Here is a 19,200-nt window from a genome sequence, read left to right on the forward strand (position 1 = left end):
GCATGTACTTGGCTCAAAAAGCCAAGTGTGGCATTTGGGTGGTAGGGTGAGAAGGTTGGCACATCTGAAGATCATCAGCTATGTTTTGCTTCCCCTGGGACAACTGTCTTTTAACACTTTGAAAGCAGTTTAAGAAAACGGTGTTCCCAGTGGCTGCCATGGCTAGCAACCCCATGGTAGCCAGTCCTCCCTTCCTGTAAATAGAGGATGACCTGGAATGGAGCAAAGGAAAAAGAAGAACTCAGAAGTATTGTGTTGGCTGTGCTGCTTTTGTCTTTGTGACTTCACTGGGATAAACTGACTTAGGGAAAAGGCCAAACACCCATGCAAACATTCCTAATGTACTTGGTTTCCAAGTTCAACTAAGAAGGTATACCTGTATTTTTATATCCTACCACCTTATGCCCTCCATATTGTGAAAACCAACTACAGCAGAATGTACTAAAAACGTGAAGAAAAGCTGATTACACATAATTAGGAGTATACAAGTGAAAGCAGCAGATCCTTACATTCCACTTCCTGCTCTTTCGGGTCTGGGGAAGAAGAATTTCTTCCAGTCTCTTTTTCCCTCAAGAGTTTTCTTTCCAGAAGATTATATCCTTAACATTCTCATTATCTCAGGTGATGAGATGCTACCCACTTCTACTGAAGCAGGACGCAGGCCAAGGTGCTGCATCAAGGGAAGCTCTCCACTATTTGAACAGGCACTGAGCACACTGGCTAAATAAGCACTATGTGTGCCTTGGGCGGGGCAGGGGGGCGGGGTGGGTAAACTCTTGAGTATAGAGATTAACTTTGATAGATTTTTCCTAAGTCAGGCCTAAATATCCTAACTCTGCATGTTTCCCAAATCTATCTATATATCGGCAAGGTTGGGTATATAACCAGATATTTAAATAAACAGATCAAGTGGTAACTTATCTACCAAACATTATCAAAAGCAAAAGCTTTCCTTACCTTTCTCATTACCATCGTACTCTCCAAGATAAGGGGGAATCTCTGCCTGATATTGTAAACCAATCATTATTTCCTACAGGAAAATTGAGAGGTAGAAATGACTTATTATAAAAATAAACGCTGGAAAAAAAAGCACCAACTTATTCATCAGTATCTACAGGTCAAAAGAAACAAAATTATCATAAATTATTTCAGAAATATTTTTAAATGCCAATTTAGGGCCGGGCGCGGTGGCTCACGCCTGTAATCCCAGCACTTTGGGAGGCCAAGGCGGGTGGATCACGAGGTCAAGAGATCGAGACCATCCTGGTCAACATGGTGAAACCCCGTCTCTACTAAAAATACAAAAAATTAGCTGGGCATGGTGGCGCGTGCCTGTAATCCCAGCTACTGAGGAGGCTGAGGCAGGAGAATTGCCTGAACCCAGGAGGTGGAGGCTGCGGTGAGCCGAGATAGTGCCATTGCACTCCAGCCTGGGTAACAAGAGTGAAACTCCTTCTCAAAAAAAAAAAAAAGAAAAAAAAAATGCCACTTTAGTCCACTATGTTAACTCAACTTACCTTCCTCAAATCTTCAGGTGAATTACCACTGTCTGTTTCAACATCTTCAACCTCTGATTCCTTATCACCATCACATGTAGTATTTGCTTAAAAGACAAAAATGACAAAGGTTCTTATTGCCTATTTTTGCAGAACCTGGAAGAATGCATGTTGTATTTATACATAATTTTGTTAAGTAAATCAGATCAGCATAAGTATACTAAACCACCTACATTATTCCCACAATCGACATTGGTCAAAATGAGACACTGAAAATCCTAATAAAGTGTGTAGTATCCTGGCCGGGTGCAGTGGCTCATGCCTGTAATCCCAACACTTTGGGAGGCAGAGGTGGGTGGATCACTTGTGGTCAGGAGTTCAAGACCAGCCTGGCCAATATGGCGAAACCCTATCTCTACTAAAAATACAAAAACACTAACCAGGCGTGGTGGCAGGCACCTGTAATCTCAGCTGCTCAGGAGGCTGAGGCAAGAAAATCGCATGAACCTCGGAGGCGGAGGTTGCAGTGAGCCAAGATAGCGCCATTGCACTCCAGCCTGGGTGACAGAGACTCCATTTCAAAAAAAAAAGTGTATAGTATCCTTATAATTATTATGGCATACTATTAAACAGTTTGGGAGGTAAAAGGAAACCACTGTGGTCACCTTGGAAAGAAAGTAAAGCACTTAAGTTCTGATTATACTAATCTAGAAGGATACACACACAGAGTTGCATATTAGGTCCATCAAAACTGTTTTTGTACACACATGAATGGATGGATATTTGAACTTATTAACCAAACAGTTCTTCTACCATAAAAATACCTAAAAGAAAAGCGAGATTGCATCTAAGAAATTATTTTAGTCAAAAATATTTTTTTTATTTATTTTTTGAAACAGGGTCTCACTCTGTCACCCAGGCTGGAGTGCAGGAGCCTGATCATGGCTCACTGTGACCTCCAAGTTTTGAGCTTGAGTGATCCTCCTACCTAAGCCTCCCAAGTAGGTGAGACTACACGTGCACGCCACTACACCCAACTAAGTTTTTTATTCTGAAAATGTTTTGTGGAGACAGGGTCTTGCTATGTTACTCAGGGTGGTCTAGAACTCTTGGCCTAAAGTGATCCTCTCACCTCAGCCTCCTAAAGGATCACACGCTCAACCCCAAAACCTTTTAAATATTACTGATACACATTAAGAGGTAACACTAAGAACTAACGGGAAAAAGATGAATCACTAACAGTAAAAATACGTTTTGAGCACCGATAAACTTTCAAAACCAGGAGGGCAGGGGCCTTTTAATAGAAGCCCCAAAAAAGGTCTATAAAATTTCATGGTCAAACTAAGAATGGCTACCACAGCAACAGATGAGACTTGAGAAAGAAAATGGCCACATAAAAATAAAGTGAATATTTCCTTTTTTTTTTTTTCTTCTTTTTTTTTTTTAATTGCATTTTAGGTTTCGGGGTATATGTGAAGAACATGCAAGATTGTTGCATAGGTGCACACGTGGCAGTGTGATTTGCTGCCTTCCTCCCCTTCACCTATATGTGGCATTTCTCCCCATGCTATCTCTCCCCAACTCCCCACCCACCGCTGTCCCCCCGACCTCCCCCCAACAGACCCCAGTGTATAGTGCTCCCCTCCCTGTGTCCATGTGTTCCCATTGTTCAACACCCGTCTATGAGTGAGAACATGCGATGTTTGATTTTGTGTCGTGTCAGTTTGCTGAGAATGATGGTTTCCAGGTTCATCCACGTCGCTACAAAGGACGCGAACTCATCGTTTTTGATGGCTGCATAATATTCCATGGTGTATATGTGCCACATTTTTCCTGTCCAGTCTATCATCAATGGGCATTTGGGCTGGTTCCAGGTCTTTGCTATTGTAAACTGTGCTGCAATGAACATTCGTGTGCATGTGTCCTTATAGTAGAACGATTTATAATCCTTTGGGTATATACCCAGTAATGGGATTGCTGGGTCAAATGGAATTTCTATTCCTAGGTCCTTGAGGAACCACCACACTGTCTTCCACAATGGTTGAACTAATTTACACTCCCACCAACAGTGTAAGAGTGTTCCTATTTCTCCACATCCTCTCCAGCATCTGTTGTCTCCAGATTTTTTAATGATCGCCATTCTAACTGGCATTTTTTCTTCTTATTATTATTATTTTGAGACAGAGTCTCTCTCTGTCGCCCAGGCTGGAGTGCAGTGGCGTATCTCCAGCTGGCTGCAACCTTCGCCCTGGGATTCAAGTGATTCACGTGCCTCAGCCTCCTGAGTACCTGCGATTACAAGCACATGCCACCACCTGGCTAATTTTCTGTACACCACCTGGTTAATTTTTTGCATTTTTAGTAGAGACTGGGTCCACGTTGTCTAGACTGGTCTCAAACTCCTGGCCTCAAGTAATCTGCCTGCCTCAGCCTCCCAAAGTGCTGAAATTACAGGCGTGAGCCAGAGCACCTGGCCTAATATTTCAATTTTTAAATGGCATATTAGTTCACTTCTATCCCAAAAGAAAGGTTATAATCTTGTTTAAATTATAGTAGTATTTTATCTCAACTATATAAAATATTTACAATATTCTGACATAAATTACTGAACACAATAAAAGGTACTAAAACTATAGTATCAATGTCACTATGAACCAGTAATCCATTGGGTTTCTTACATCGTAAAGGCCTAGGGAAGAAATCAGAAGTTTCATGGGAAGTCACAGATGGCGTCAGATCATCCGCAGAAGACTGAGTTTCCTCATCATCACCTGACAACAGGTCTTTTGCTATTTCCTCCTGGAAGAATCAGGCAGTGCTAGAGTTAGAAATGATTACATCTCATTAATTAAGAAAACTATCTTTTTATAACATATAATTAAGAAGTAGTTGGAACCTTAGTTGAAATATGAAATTCTCCTACGATTTACTTCATGTACATAAATATTTAATATTTGATATTAATTATATAATATTCAATATTATACTATTAAATGATAATTAGTGCAACTATATGCCTATAACAATAGACTAATCTGTGGATATGCGAAGAGCTTATCTAAAGCTGAAGGCTAATTTTTAGTGAATTTACAACAAAAATATTCTGACTTTTAAGTGATTAACAATTATACTCACTTTTTGTCAATACTAAAATAAAACCGAAAAAATGCCTCCAACCTCCACGCTCCCAATAATTTATAAAGTCCAACTAATGAACAGCTCTGACTAGTGACATAATTTTAAAAGAAGCAAGTCTGAGTTTTTATGTAAGTATACAGTCATCTTTGTGCCGAGCACATAGTAGCCACTCAATAAATACTTCCTGAATGACTATGGTCATTAAGGTCTGTGGTACATTAATATCACATTGACTTAAAAGTGGGAACAATATAACTCACAGGAAGAGGTTCCAAGATGTGGATTCCTCTCCCTGCCTGAGATCTGAAAGGCAAGGAAAGGTTCCCAGGGATCTGTTAGCAGAGACCATGGCCGTGTGAATTTTCCTCAGCAGGGACTAGGCCTCCCCACAACCAGCCTATGTTAGAGATGGATCACCGTGGTCTTGGCTGCTGCGGCCGCTGTCACTCCCAGAGCCAAGAACAGAACTTCTCTCCAACCACTCCACGCCTAAGCCAGCTTGCTTTGAAGGCTTCTGGGGGATTTATTAATCAAGGTTTTATGTGTTTACAGGATCAAAAGAAGTTAAGGCAAAATCTAAGTTTAAATACAATGTGTCTACACAGGAAAGATGAAAACATTACGGGAGTATACTCAGGCATGCAAAGTACCATGAAGCTACTATTAATACTACTCTTAAAATAGTGTGATCAAAGCCAAACAATGTTTAAATCAGCCACCAAAATGATAAGCACAATGGGTCAACAAGAAGTTTACATTTAAGAATTATTAAATAATATTTTAAACGAAAGAAACTCTAATAAAAGCAGTCAATGGTAACAGATCCTGAATTTTTATTTCAAATGTTCACACTTACTTTGTCTAGTGTCATGTCTGGTAGTTCATCTGCCAGTTCACTTGGGGAACTATTTGCACTGGAATTTGCAACGGCTGGAATTGTAGGTTCATAGCCATAGAATGCCAGTAAGTCTTCTAGAGGCATGGTTCCTTCCTGTTCAAGCCAGGGGATAAACATGGACTCAGTAGATGTCACAAAACTGAACTGCAGGTAAAGTGTACTGTCCTTAGGTTCATAAAGCACATTATCAAAACAGCGGAACAAATCAAAGCCAAGTTTTAGTTTTTCTTTTCTTTTTTTTTTTTTTGAGACAGAGTCTCTCTCTGTCGCCAGGCTGGAGTATAGTGGCACGATCTCAGCTCACTGCAGTCTCCGCCTCCTGGGTTCACATGATTCTCCTGCCTCAGCCTCTGGAGTAGCTGGGATTACAGGCACACACCACCACAACCAGCTAATTTTTGTATTTTTAGTAGAGAGGGCGTTTCACCATGTTGGCCGGGATAGTCTCCATCTTCTGACGTCGTGATCTGCCCGCCTTGGCCTCCCAAAGTGCTGGGATTACAGGTGTGAGCCACCGCACCCAGCCTAGTTTTTCCTTTTGTGATGTTATCAGAAAACAGGACCAAATACCTAGAGCTATGATTAATGTATTAACATCCCAACAATTAACACCTTATTTTTTATTTTCCAGAAGCATTTTACTATTTTTAAAAATTCCTCGGCCCAATGCAGTGGCTCATGCCAGTAATCCCAGCACTTTAGGAGGCTGAGGTGGGCAGATTACAAGGTCAGGAGTTCAAGACCAGCCTGGCCAATATGGTGAAACCCTGTCTCTACTAAACATACAAAAATTAGCCAGGCGTGGTGGTACATGCCTGTAGTCCCAGCTACTCAGGAGACTGAGGCAGAAGAATCACTTGAACCTGGGAGGCAGAGGTTGCAGTGAGCCACGATTGCGCCACTGCACTCCAGCCTGGGTGACAGAGCAAGACTCATCTCAAAAAAAAAAAAAAAAAAAAATTCCTCAAATGTTTGCTTTAGTGCCAACCATTTCTTTTTTAGCTTTCAAATTAACATAAAGATTTGTCCTGAAAACATTTCCAATCAATCAATCAATAACTTCTAATTTACAGCTTCTTTCCTTGCATTTAACAGCTGACCACTTGCTTTATTCTTCATGTTAATTAGAAGATACCTGATAGAAAACCTTTGCTGAATGTTTATTAACATCAGCAATATTTATGTTCAAAGCAAAATTATCATTTTATATTCTTACTATATCTCACATTTTTATACCTTTTTTTTAAACAACTGTCTGATGAAGATTATACTATTATCACCATGTTACAGGTGAGAAAAACTGAGGCTTAACTCTGGGTTTGAATTCCAGTTCCCCAAGTTATCTTACTGGCTGCACTGCTTTAACAAAATTATATACCCAGGCTACAGTGCTGCCTATGTTATGAATACCTAAGCCATGCCTCATAGTCACACCAAGTCACTGTTTCCCTCTCATGAATCCACATGAAAATAAGTGTAACCATGTGCTATATAATATATAACATTGTTTCAGTGTGTGCAGACTGCATATACAATCAGACTGCATATACAACCGTGGCAGGAAAACAGGCTATACCATATAGCCTAGGTGTGTAGTAGGCTACATTAACTACTTTTGTCTAAGCACACTCTGTGATGTTCACACAGCAATGAAACTGCCTAATGATGCCTTTCTCAGAATGTATTCCCTCATTAAGTAACACATGACTATGTTTTAACTACTAAAGTATATAGAACTATTTATCATTCAAATAAATAACTTCAAAGCAATATACTTATTAACTAGCTAATTTGTTAAACATTTTTAAGATCTCTGTATCCATCAATTAAGAGATTTATTTTTTAAATTTGCTTATGGTTTAGTTTTCCCTTTAAAACAAAATATCTAATCCATAAAGCAAACAGCATGAAAATGCTAAAGCAGAGTTTGCAAAACGTGCCCACAGTTAATCACAAAGTGACCTGAGAGGAGCCAGTGATGATTCCTTAGAGGGCCAGCTGGCTGCCCACAGGGCCCATAGGGGATGCAAAAGTTAGGCCTTCACCTTTGCAGGTATGGAACTTACATAATTCACTGTGCCTAACCAAAACAGATTCATGCTAAATGAACTTACAATCAGGTATATGATAGAATGCTAATTTATAAATTTGCAGTAGTAGACATATGTCTTTCTAATGACCACAAATGATCATGAAAATCTTTTTAGTTTGGGATTTAAATCAACCAAAAACTCCTTTGGGAGCATGGAGTCAGCATAAATTGAGTTGGATGGTCAAAACAGGGTGAAGTTCACCTATACCATGGGAAACTTCCATGAATTATTCTTCTTCCAAACCAAAGAATCCCTTGAAGGTGACAAGAATCAGATTCAGTCTCTCTACAGTCCTATCTTGCTCCTTGCAGAATCCGTGCAGCCTATTCCCTTTGGCTCACATTGGTTCTAATGTAAGAGATGCCTAGGTTGCAGCCTTTGCCAACAACCTGTCAATAGTATTTCTCTAGAAACTCAGAGTTTCAGACTCTCTCCCTGAGTCTGAATGGGGAGATAGCAATTTTCACCTCTTATGCACTGATGGTCCACCTTCCCATCATTTACTCAGTTCTAAGTACTTGAGTGAAGGCTACTGGCTATGGCCATAAAAATGAAATTTACTGAAGAATCCCTGCTCACAAGGAATTCAGTCTTAGTGGGAGAAACTGATGAGTTAACCCTTATAATAGAATATGATGGCTTCAATATTCAATTGTGAGTATAGAGAGGGGCAGGCCTATACCCCAAGAATATTGGTATGGGGTACAGAGGTATGCACAGAGGGTGAAGACTGAGCTAAATCTTGAAAGATGGCAAAGCTTTTGACAATACACAAATATAGGACTGCCAATTTTGATGAATGTAGAGCCCTGAGATACAGAGTAACATTGGTAACCCACTTTCAGAGGGTAGCAGGAAAAGACAGTCAGCAATCTTCAGTGGAGGCCTGAAGTCAGAAGGCCAGTCCCGTGAAGAGTATTTCAGGCAAAAAAAAAAACCAACACATGTGAGACCTGTAAGTGGTTCCCCACTAAGCCAAGTGGCCAAAGTTTGGTGAGTGGAATGAAGAATGGCTCAAGAGAATGGAAACAGAGGCAGGGATAGATCACAAAGAACCTCAGGACCAGGGAAAGGAACTTGGACTTCACTCCCAGGGCAATGAGGAGCCATTGGAGACTCATAAAAAGGAAGTATCATGGCATTATTTCTTCTTAAAATACTGAACACCTGCAAGTTGAGAAAAAAGAGATACAAAAGAAGCAGGGAGATACAAAAGAAGATACAGGGAGATACAAAAGAAGCAGGGAGACCACTTAAGAAGCCTTGTGCTAGGTGAGGGTAGTGATATATAAGAGGAGAGAAGTGAAGAGAAGAGACATATTCTGAGGTAGAACCAAATGGGTCACTGGACGTGGGAGGAAAAGGGAAGGAGGAATCCTCAGTTTTCTATCTGAGCAATTGCCTAGATAGTGGTAATTTCTGCCAAGATAGAGAATACTAAAGAAATAAAAGGTTTTTGAAGGTAAAAACAAAAACAAAGAGTTCTGCAAAGGACACAGTTAAGTTTAAGAGGACTATGAAACATCCAAGTAGAAAAGTCAGGTTGGCCAGGAGCCTGGAGCTCAGAGAACCAGGCTGGGCTAAAGATATAAATTTGGCATTCATTAGCATCTCGATGATATTTAAAGCCACAGAAGTTGATGAGCTCACCCACGGAGAGGGGGGAGACAGAAAAGAGGAGGGGATCTATGCTTATCAGAAGAACTTTCAGATATATTACACTATGGGCAATGGGTATGCTCGTAAATTCTTAAACATGACTTGTATTTTGGAAACGATGTTCTAAGGGAAGTACAATGAGAGCCTGAACTAAGGAGGGAGATTATTTAAGTGAAATTTAAGGAAAGATCCATTTCTTGATTTACTTGATAGAAGGAATGAAAGCAACATAATGGATTGCCAGATTTCTGGCCTGAGAAGTTAGGTAACTGTAGCACTACTATGATACAGAAACACAAGATAAACTTGAGGGTGGAATGATAATAGTGAGTTTAAGGTGAAAATTGAAGCAGTGGGTTTGAGTGAGATCACCCAGAAAAGGCACACAGAGTGAGAAGACAATAACCAAAACCCTGGAGAATGTTAATTAAAATGTGGGCAAGGAAAGAAAAGAAAGAAAAGCTCTTAAGACAGAGGGAGAAGTCAGACGATAGAACCAGGAAAAAGTAGGATTACATAAATTAAGGCAGAAACATGTACAGAGAATCAGGAATGATCATGTGGGTCCAATTCCAAAAAGAAATGAAGTAAAAGAAGACAAGAAATCTTTGTATCTGGCAATCAGGAATTACTGGTGACCTGGGCCAGGCGCAGAGGCTCCCGCCTGGAATCCCAGCACTTTGGGAGGCCAAGGCAGGAAAATCACTTGAGCTGAGGAGCTAGAGACCAGCCTGGTCATAACAAGACCCCTTCTGTATAAATTTTTTTTTTTAATTAGCCAGGGTGGTGGTATGCACCTGTAATCCCTGGGCTTTGGGAGGCTGAGGCAGGAAAACTGCTTAAGCCCAGGAGGTCAAGGCTGCAGTGAGCTATGATCATGCCACTGTACTCTAGCCTGGGTGACAGAGCTAGATGATCTCTAAAAATGTAATTATTGGTGGCCCTATAGCATGGTGGAAAATGCCAAGCTAAAGATTAAATGAGAGGGAAGAAAGTACATATATGACTTGAGACTTGGCTACAAAAAGAGAGTGACTGAGGGCAACACAAGATCAAAAGAGAATTTCTTCCAAATGCGGGATCTGCATGAGTAGGATTCTTATATGGAAATTTAAAATAAATTTCAAAAAAGGTAGAAGAATTGAGGGCAGGAGGGATAGAATCTTGAGGTTAGCCTGGGATATTGCAGATACTTCAGGACAGAGGGAAAAAATATAAAAGTTTGTATGTGTGAGAAGGACAGGAGGTTCCCAGCATTCACTCATGAAAATCCCTACTTTTCTATAAAGACACAGGCATGACCATCTGTTGAGGGAGAATGATCACCTTCGTACAAACCTCATCAATAAGTTCAAGGGATGACACTGGTAGCCAGTGGGCTGATGCTAAAACACAAATCATCTGTACCAAAACTTTTAAAGCAAAATTGGAAAAGGTGAATCTAGTCTCTGAAGCACTTCACAAATGAACTTTCTATGAGAGCCTACTAATAAAGTACTTAAGACCTTTAAAGTCTAAAAACAAGTTTTTCAAAATTGAATTAGTAAGTCTCAAAGTCTGTAAGGATCTGTGGTAGCTAAATCAGCTTAGAAGTGTGACCCAGCACCTTATCCCACATATAAGGATTTTTTTCTCCCTTTTCTTGGGTATTTTGTTGAACCTATTTACATTTTAAGGGTTACAGTTGAGTCTAGTCACACTTAAAAATGAACTGTTCTATAAGTCTAGGGATTTATATCAGGAGAATACCAGATTTAGGGCAGAAGACCCACTAATAATTGCTAACCATTATCTTGGACAAATCACCTAATCCCTCTCACCTCCATTTCCTCATATACCATCATTTCCTTGATCCTATGATGCACTCCCTCACATATCAGAATCGGGACGTATCCTGATACTAAAGCACAAACTTCATATAGAAATGTTCCTCCCCCCACTACCTATACTGTTCAGAAATCAACAGTACATCCTACAATCAACAAGACCTCTGAGCCTAGAAAAATAATGCCAATACTCATCTGACACAACTGATGGCATTGCTGGATGGATCCAATGAGACTGTCTAAGTGAGATGCATTTCTATGTTAATAACTAATGCCTGATACCTTAAAGCACAGGCTGCAAAACAATATACATATATTTGTTTAAATGTCTGGTGATCATTTATTTTTTTCAGACAGGGTCTCAGTCTGTCACATACTCTGGAGTATAGTGGCACAATAGCTTACTGTAACCAAGAACTCCTGGGATGATCAAGTGATCTCCCACCTCAGCCTCCCAAGTAGCAGGGGCTACAGGCATGCACCACCATGCCCAGCTAATTTTTAAATTTTTCTGGTAGAAACAGGGTCTCACTATGTGGTCCAGGCTGGTTTCAGACTCCTGAGCTCCGCGATCATCCCACTTTAGCCTTCCGAAGTGTTGAGATTATAGATGTGAGCCACAGCCCCCAGTCTAAATGCTTTTTTTTAAAAAAAACAAAAAAGGAAGAACCTACATTAAAGTCTAAATGACAGAAAAAGTGATTTTTTACTTTCTCATTTGTGCTTTTCTCAATTTTTGAAATTTTCCCACAGTCAACATCAAGGGGTAATTATATATTAATAAAAGCAGAAATAAGAACTTTTTAAAAAGTTCTACTGCCTGGGCACGGTGGCTCATGCTATAATTCTAGCAGTTTGGGAGGTCGAGGTGTGTGGATCACCTGAGGTCGGGAGTTTGAGATCAGTCTGGCCAACATGGCAAAACCCTGTCTCTACTAGAAATACAAAAAGTAGCCGGGCATGGTGGCAGATGTCTGTAATCCTAGCTACTCAGGAGGCTGAAGCAGGAGAATCACTTGAACCCGGGAGGCTGCAGTGTGCCAAGACTGCACCACTGCACTCCAGCCTGAGCGATGGAGTGAGTCTCCGTCTCAAAAAAAAAAAAGTTCTACCTATAAATCTAGGACTATTAAAAGCTCTCAGAAGGCAGTAATACGAATACATTAAAATACATAAAGATATTACATAAACCCTATTTTAGTATGTTTAGTAACTAAAATCAAGCCACATATTCTATACTCAAAGAGCTACTATAAGAAAACTGCTTTAGCACTTACCTTATTTTCCATATGATGTACTAAAACATTTGTAAACACCAAAATATGGGTCATATTTATAGTCAATACACAAGTGAGTTTATTTACTATGGGCATAAAAATGCATAATTCTTGAAAATAAACATTAACATCAATCCCCTAAGACTGTTAACATGCACCAATACCTAAATCACTATTTCACTAATAAAAAATTAATAGAATACACTATTTCAAGTTATATAGAAATAATCAAAACGTAATTTAAAATTTCTTCTAAAAACTTGACCTTTACTCTTTATATCTGTCTCTACCGTTTTATTCATTTTCACGTTTCACTAAACATCAATAAAGAGAACAGAGACCACATGTACACAGTTGTACTTTACTACAGATAAGAACCACAGATCAGAGCAAGTGGGCAGTTAAGTCACTATTTTGTTTCCCTGTGTATTATGTGAAGAAAGAAATGAAATAATACTCCACTCCTGCCTCACAAAGCTACTAAGTAGAGGAGTTGATATATATAAGAATGTGCTTGCCCTTTTCAAGAAAAAGAGTTTTAAGAAACTCAGAGGATAAGCATCATTTCTGAAAGCCTTTGTTATTCTGGGCTGATTAGAAATTTTCAAATATGGTTAAGAAAGCAAAAATCCTATAGTTTTTCAAAGTAACCCCTATAGAGACCTCTCTACATACAGTCCTGGTATAAACGCATGTTTAAAATACAGTTCATTTGAATTTATATTGACTTGAGGCTTGAAAAATTGTAAACTACACTCATTCTTGCCAATCTTTTAAAAAGATGACTTTTAAAGGGCTAGAGGATAGGATATTACCAATTTATATTTGAAAATATAGTAAACTTTTTTCAATCTTCTTAAAATATTCCACTAGAGTATAAGTTATTCAAAGGAAAAGACTTCTCTCTGTATCTACTACAGTACTTAGCTAAGCTCAAGTTTGACCCTTAGTAGAATAGTATGATATAATGTAAAGAGGGCTAGACTAGGATTCAGAACTAAGTTTAGGGCCTATAGTTTTCTGTACCTCAATTTTCTCATCTGTAAAATGCCTACATGTACCTACTTCACTGTTCTGATATAAGCTTAAAAATTAGGTGAACAGATATAAAATAATTTTGAAAAGTTAAATGAAAACATACTTATTAGGCTATCCCCCCCAAATAAAATTTTTTTTCAAAAAGATTATGATCCTATTTTTAGTTCAGGTAGATTATTTTAAAAATTACAACAGAATTTCAAATCTTTACAAGTTTGTACTAGATATTAAAATAAATCTTATACCTTTTCTAAGTCTTCAATTTCAGAACTGAAGTTTTTACCCTCATCCATCATTTCCTCTTCTTCAAGAGTTCTTTCATCATCATAGTCATGGACCAACATCTCAGCAGTGGGGTCAAAATCATGATCCTCAGAAGACAAAGACCCAACTGGAATAAAACAAACTGAATCACTTTACGCATTTACAAGACTATTAACAGAAGAAAATAAAAATTTGTGTTCTTCTGCCAGTCCCTTTTAATGTTTATATGAGGGGGTTACTAAATGAATTTACTACTTTATAGGTTATATACTAAGACCCTATGATTCTGAAAATGTATCCAAATCAGCAAAATAACAAGGCAAAGTTATTCACAAATACTTCTATAAGGGGTCTAGGCCACAAGAAAACCTCTTATAATAACAGCAAAGTGATTTAAGCAGCATGGTCTTAAAGAAACATTCTAATAGAAAAAGGAGTCAAACTTGCTTATCAGTTCATTTAACACATCTGTCTAAAAGCAACAGCAAAAAGTCAGAAGGATTAAATTTCCGCAAATGGAAGATTTCACAAGAATCCGCTATACACTAAGACTAATACTTCAGGATAATATAAACTCTACTCAAATACTAACCCTCAAATAAAGACAGAAAACACAACAAAATCTGTTTTATAAAACAAATACAAGTTTCTGTGAAGCAGCTATATAGCCATTCAGCTTTTAAAAACACTGTTTATCACTTTACATGTCTCTAATAGTACTTCAAGTTCTCTAGCATTAATCAGACAAGCATTAAACTGTAAGACTTTGCTTTACTTTGGATTACTAATAAAGTTCTTAGGATTACATGTAGGGAATACAGAAAATCACATCTGAAGGTTTTGGAAGATCTAACCATTGCAAGTTGTTTTGGATAATTCATACCTGTTTATAAAACTATAATATCTTTTAATAGCAAATATGAAGTCAACAGGAAACTTCAAAAACCAAAAGAAATGACTAAAATCCATAATTCCAAAGAAATGAAATCAAATTTATAAAAAAACAGGGTTTTCTTCACTTGTTTTACTCTACTATCCAATTCAATTAGACCAATAACCCTGAGAGTAGGGGAGGAAAGTATCAGATACTGAGGCTGGGGGAAAAAAGAAGTGGATGGAATCACACTCAACATAAAAATTTTAATCTGTTCTTAGTCAAGTTACTGAATATTTTAAAATTTCAAACATTTCAGGACAGTGTGAGATCATTCCAAAACACTGAACTAGGCCAAAGATTTTTCGCTATGGAAAAATCACAGATATAATTCATTATTTTTGATTCTGAGTTCAGAAAACTCTAATCATTAGTTCTAAAAATACAATTTCTATGAGACAATTTTTTGGCATGTTTATATTGTTATCTCCTTTAATGTTGAAAAATATCTGCTCATTTAAAAACCTGATTTATATGTTAATTTAATTTAAAAAGACATATGGGGCCAGGCACAGTGGCTCACGCCTATAATCCCAGCACTTTGGGAGGCTGAGGCGGAGGGATCACCTGAGGTCAGGAGTTCGAGACCAGCCTGGCCAACATGATGAAACACCACCTCTATTAAAAATACAAAAAACTTAGCCGAGCATGGTGGTGGGCATCTGTAATCCCAGCTACTCGGGAAGCTGAGGCAGGAGAATTGCTTGGACCCAGGAGGTGGAGGCTGCAGTGAGCTGAGATCACACCATTGCACTCCAGCCGGGCCACCGAGCGAGACTCCATCTCAAAAAACAAACAAAAAAAAAGAAATATGAGTATTTATTAATTAGCTCAAAAAACAAACAAAAAAAAGAATATCTACCATCACAAATTTTCTTTTTTTGAGGAATTCCTGGAAACCTCCATGGTATGCCAAAGTGGCAGAAATGAAATAGATGCTGACTTTTCCGCCTCTTTGGTAGCAGAACTCTGGGTTCTTCCGTTACTCCTCTATCACTTGGCACAACAGGCTTCCCCTTTAACATGGAAGGTATTTGATAAAGCCAGAAATCAAAGGACCTGATGGTCTACATCCAGCTCTGTCCTTGGCTTTTTGGGACCTCAAGCAACTCATTCAAACTTTCTAGGTCTAGCTCCTGTCTTCCATTTGCAAAATACATGGCGACGACTGAAAGGACCTCAAGAGCCCCTTCCAACTCTAAAATTCTCTTTTTAAAAAACTGGCTAATTAATCCCAGCAATTTGGGAGGCCAAGGCGGGCAGATCACTTGAGGTCAGGAGTTTGAGACCAGTCTGGCCAGCATGGTGAAACCCCATGTCTACTAAAAATACAAAAAAAAATCGCCAGACCTGGTGTCACATGCCTATGGTCCCAGCTACCTGGGAGGCTGAGGCAGGAGAATGGCTTGAGCCCAGGAGCCGAAAATTGCAGTGAGCCAAGATCACACCATTACACTCCAGCTTGACCCCGTCTCAAAAAAAAAAAAAAAAAAAAAAAAAAAAAAAACCTGGCTAACTGATTAAAAACCGGTTATACAGTCTTTTGTCTTTTTATTTAGATTGCAACTTCTTAAAAGAAGTCAGTGATGCCAAACGGAAAAATTCCATTATCGTCCAGCTGTTTGGCATCATGTATATAAATATTCTTTTCCTAAAATCACTTATAACAAAAAAAGTTCATCTCAAAATTAACAAAAATTTTTAGAATAAATTTTAAATGTAAAGATGTAAACAACTATTTTCAAAATAGCTGCAAATTTCTTCTACTTAGTGTTATAATACCTTAAATGACAGTCAAGTGAGACTCTGAAGGTCAAGTAGATACAAAAAGTAATACTGTAAGGAAACAGGCTGTTCACTCTATGGAAACAAGATGTAATGGAATATCTGGGAGCTCATCTGTGCTCCGCCACTAACTAAAGTTATTTAAAAGTCTCCTCAACTGTAAAATAATGGAGTTGGACTAGTACAGAGGTGCTTTTCCTGCAGACCATGAGAGGGAAGAGAGCAAAGAGGTGAACTAGAAAGGAGATGAGAAACAGAAACAAAGATATCCTTCCATGATGAGCACATGAGGAATGGTCTTACCGTGGACCTGCTTCAGGCATGTTACAAACCCCAGATTTTGTGTAACTAGGCATATGAACAGAGTTCTGGGGCATATCCCTTGCTTTCATCAGATTCTGACAGGCGTTTCCGACCTCAAGAAAGTTAAGAAACACTACTAGACGACCTAAGATTGTCTCAGCTCAGAAATTGAAATCACCACTTTTCTGTGACAAACTTGGAAGTTCTGTCTTTTCTTTTTATTAAGGTAGCTTTACCTCTCAACTTCCAATTTTAACACAATTCTTGGACATTTAATTATGAAAAAGAAACAAAGAGGAGATAAGGAGTTATGGTTAATAACCAAGGTAGTCCCAAAGTTCTGACAAATTAAAGACGCAATCTCTGGAAAAAAATGAAATTAAAATCTAACTGGTGTCAAGTTAATTTGGGATTGTTTCAGGCTCGGAGGAAAAAAGATACTTAAGAATTAAAGCCATATAACTTAAAAGAACACATGTCTTAGCAGCTTTGTAAGTTACTTTTCCTACATGCAAAAGAAAACAACAAAGAACCCAGTATAACTGTTCCTTCCCCAAACTTTACTAAACGCACATTGAAACTTAAAATTATCATTCAAGAAAAACCTGCAGGATACACTTCTGTGGGGAATCCTTTAGCAATGGATCTTTGAGCCCACATTACCCACCGGGAACCACCGAAGAGGTAAAGAAATCGGACAAACCTGGGCTCGAACTTCCAAAAGAAGCCTAGGAAAGAGAGAAGAAAACGTGAGGTTAGATCGCGCAGCCGGGAAAAGAGGCAGCGCCGGCAACAGGGCGCAGAGGAGGCGGAGTCGAGCGCTCCTCCGCAGCTGCCAAAAGTGCAAGACGCAGCTTCGCTCCAATCGCTCCCGGCCCCTTTCGGGCCCCCTCTTGGCTGCCTCGCCTTCCTCCTGAGTCCCCAGTGTACAAACTCACAGACCCAGGTCGAAGCCCGGAGTCTGAGAGACAACTCCAAGCCGCTTCTTGTAGCTCGGCAAGTTACAAAGCGGAGAAGCAAAACCCACAGAAGTCGGTTCGCACCATCAGTCTCCCATCCCTGGCATCTCCGGAGTCCCCCAAATCTCACTTGGCTCTCCGAGGCCCCAAACAACTCGAAACGTAACACCCTCTCCTGGAAGGAACTCGCCCTCTGAGCACCTGGCCCGCCCCTGGGGCCCAGGAGCCCCAATTCCGAGGCCGATCTCTTGCCCTGGAGTGTAGGCCGGCTCGAATCGGACACTCGCCCCCAAACCAAACCGCGAGCCCCCCATCCTCTCTCCCGAGTCCAGACATGCAGCCCCTCTCAGTTCCAGGGATGCTGGCTCCTTCCAGAGTGTTCGGTCCCTCCCTGGACCGCCAGCGCGCCCCTCACCCCAGCGAGTTCCAGCCCAGGGGCTCCTGCCACACAGCCCCCTCCCCCCAGCTCACCAGTCCCGGGGGACATGGCCGGGGCAGCTTCACTCGCCCAGCCTTCATCCTCCAGCCCAGAGAAAAGTGGGGCTATAGAGCCGCTCTCGTGGAGAGGGCATCGAGGGTCTCAGTCTGCTCTTTCACCCTAGGGGCTCCCGCACCTCCCGGGTGGCGGGGCGGGGAGTCCTGCTCTTCTGCGAAGCCCGGTGGCCGCGCATCCCGCTCTTCTCCGCGCCCCCAGCAAAGTGAAGCGTGCGGCTCCTTCGCGCCGCAGCCCGGGCCCAGTGGGCCGGGGGCACAGCGCACGACTCCCGCGGGGCAGTGGCGCAGCCCGCGCCCCTCTTTGCGATTCGGCCGCAGAGGGGGGGCTCGGCCGGTTTCCACCCACCCGGGCCCCGGGAGGAGGCGCGGAGGCGCCGGCGGCCCGCGTCAGTGGCCGGGGACACGACACTGCCCCGTCCCTGGGGCAGGGCTCGCTGCCGCCGGCCGCCACCTCCGTCCGGCTCCGTCGTCCGGCCCGGCCGGGGCCGAAGCTGCCGCGGCCTAGTCCCGGAGGGAGACCGCTCCCGCGCCCGCTCCCGCCCCCCGGCCGGCCCCGCCGCGGCCCGTCGCCGCCCTGCGACCCCCGCGTCGCCACGCCGCCCCTCATGGGGCCGCGAAAAGAGCCCGGGATCCCCCAGGCTGGCTCGGAGGCCGCAGGGAGCCGCCGGCCGCCCGCTCCAGCCCGGCCGCTCCTGCCCGGTTTCCCTGCTCACCTCCGCCATATTGGTACCTTTAGGGCGAACGAGCAGCGCCGAGCCCAGTCCCCGGATGGGGCGCCTGAGCCAATCGCAGTCGCCGCCGCCGCCGCCGCCGCCGCGGTCCGCCCGGCACCCGCCCGGCGGCGGAGGCGGCACGGCCCCTTATAGGGCAGGGCGGCCCGCGACGCCCCCGGCCCGCTCGCACGCCCACCCCGCCCGGCGCCCCTCGCCACCCCAGGGCCCGCAGCAGCCGGCCCGGCCCGCGCCCGCGCGCACCGTCCTTCTCCTCCTGGCTGGAGTAAAGTTCTTGCCGAATTGGAGGCAAGTGGGGAACGGA

General features: G+C 41.6%; 1 protein-coding gene across 2 annotated transcripts in view; it reads right to left on the bottom strand.

The window, feature by feature from the left end:
- MIER3 (MIER family member 3) overlaps positions 1 to 18,908 on the bottom strand; it is a 33,880-nt gene extending 14,972 nt beyond the window's left edge. For both annotated transcript variants that reach the window (XM_021670200.2, XM_021670199.2), the window contains exons 1-7: positions 18,879 to 18,908; positions 17,415 to 17,439; positions 13,671 to 13,816; positions 5,491 to 5,625; positions 4,175 to 4,295; positions 1,518 to 1,603; positions 958 to 1,030 (exon numbers count right to left, since the gene is read on the bottom strand). In XM_021670200.2, coding sequence (XP_021525875.1) covers positions 958 to 1,030; positions 1,518 to 1,603; positions 4,175 to 4,295; positions 5,491 to 5,625; positions 13,671 to 13,816; positions 17,415 to 17,439; positions 18,879 to 18,887 — 595 coding nt within the window. In that variant the 5' untranslated portion in view covers positions 18,888 to 18,908. The remainder of the gene's footprint in view (positions 1 to 957; positions 1,031 to 1,517; positions 1,604 to 4,174; positions 4,296 to 5,490; positions 5,626 to 13,670; positions 13,817 to 17,414; positions 17,440 to 18,878) is intronic.
- Positions 18,909 to 19,200: the final 292 nt, after the last annotated feature.

The sequence above is a fragment of the Aotus nancymaae genome, unplaced genomic scaffold (assembly GCF_030222135.1).
Source record: "Aotus nancymaae isolate 86718 unplaced genomic scaffold, 86718_ANA_hifiasm-v0.15.2.pri h1tg000014l, whole genome shotgun sequence".
Lineage (NCBI taxonomy): Eukaryota > Metazoa > Chordata > Mammalia > Primates > Aotidae > Aotus > Aotus nancymaae.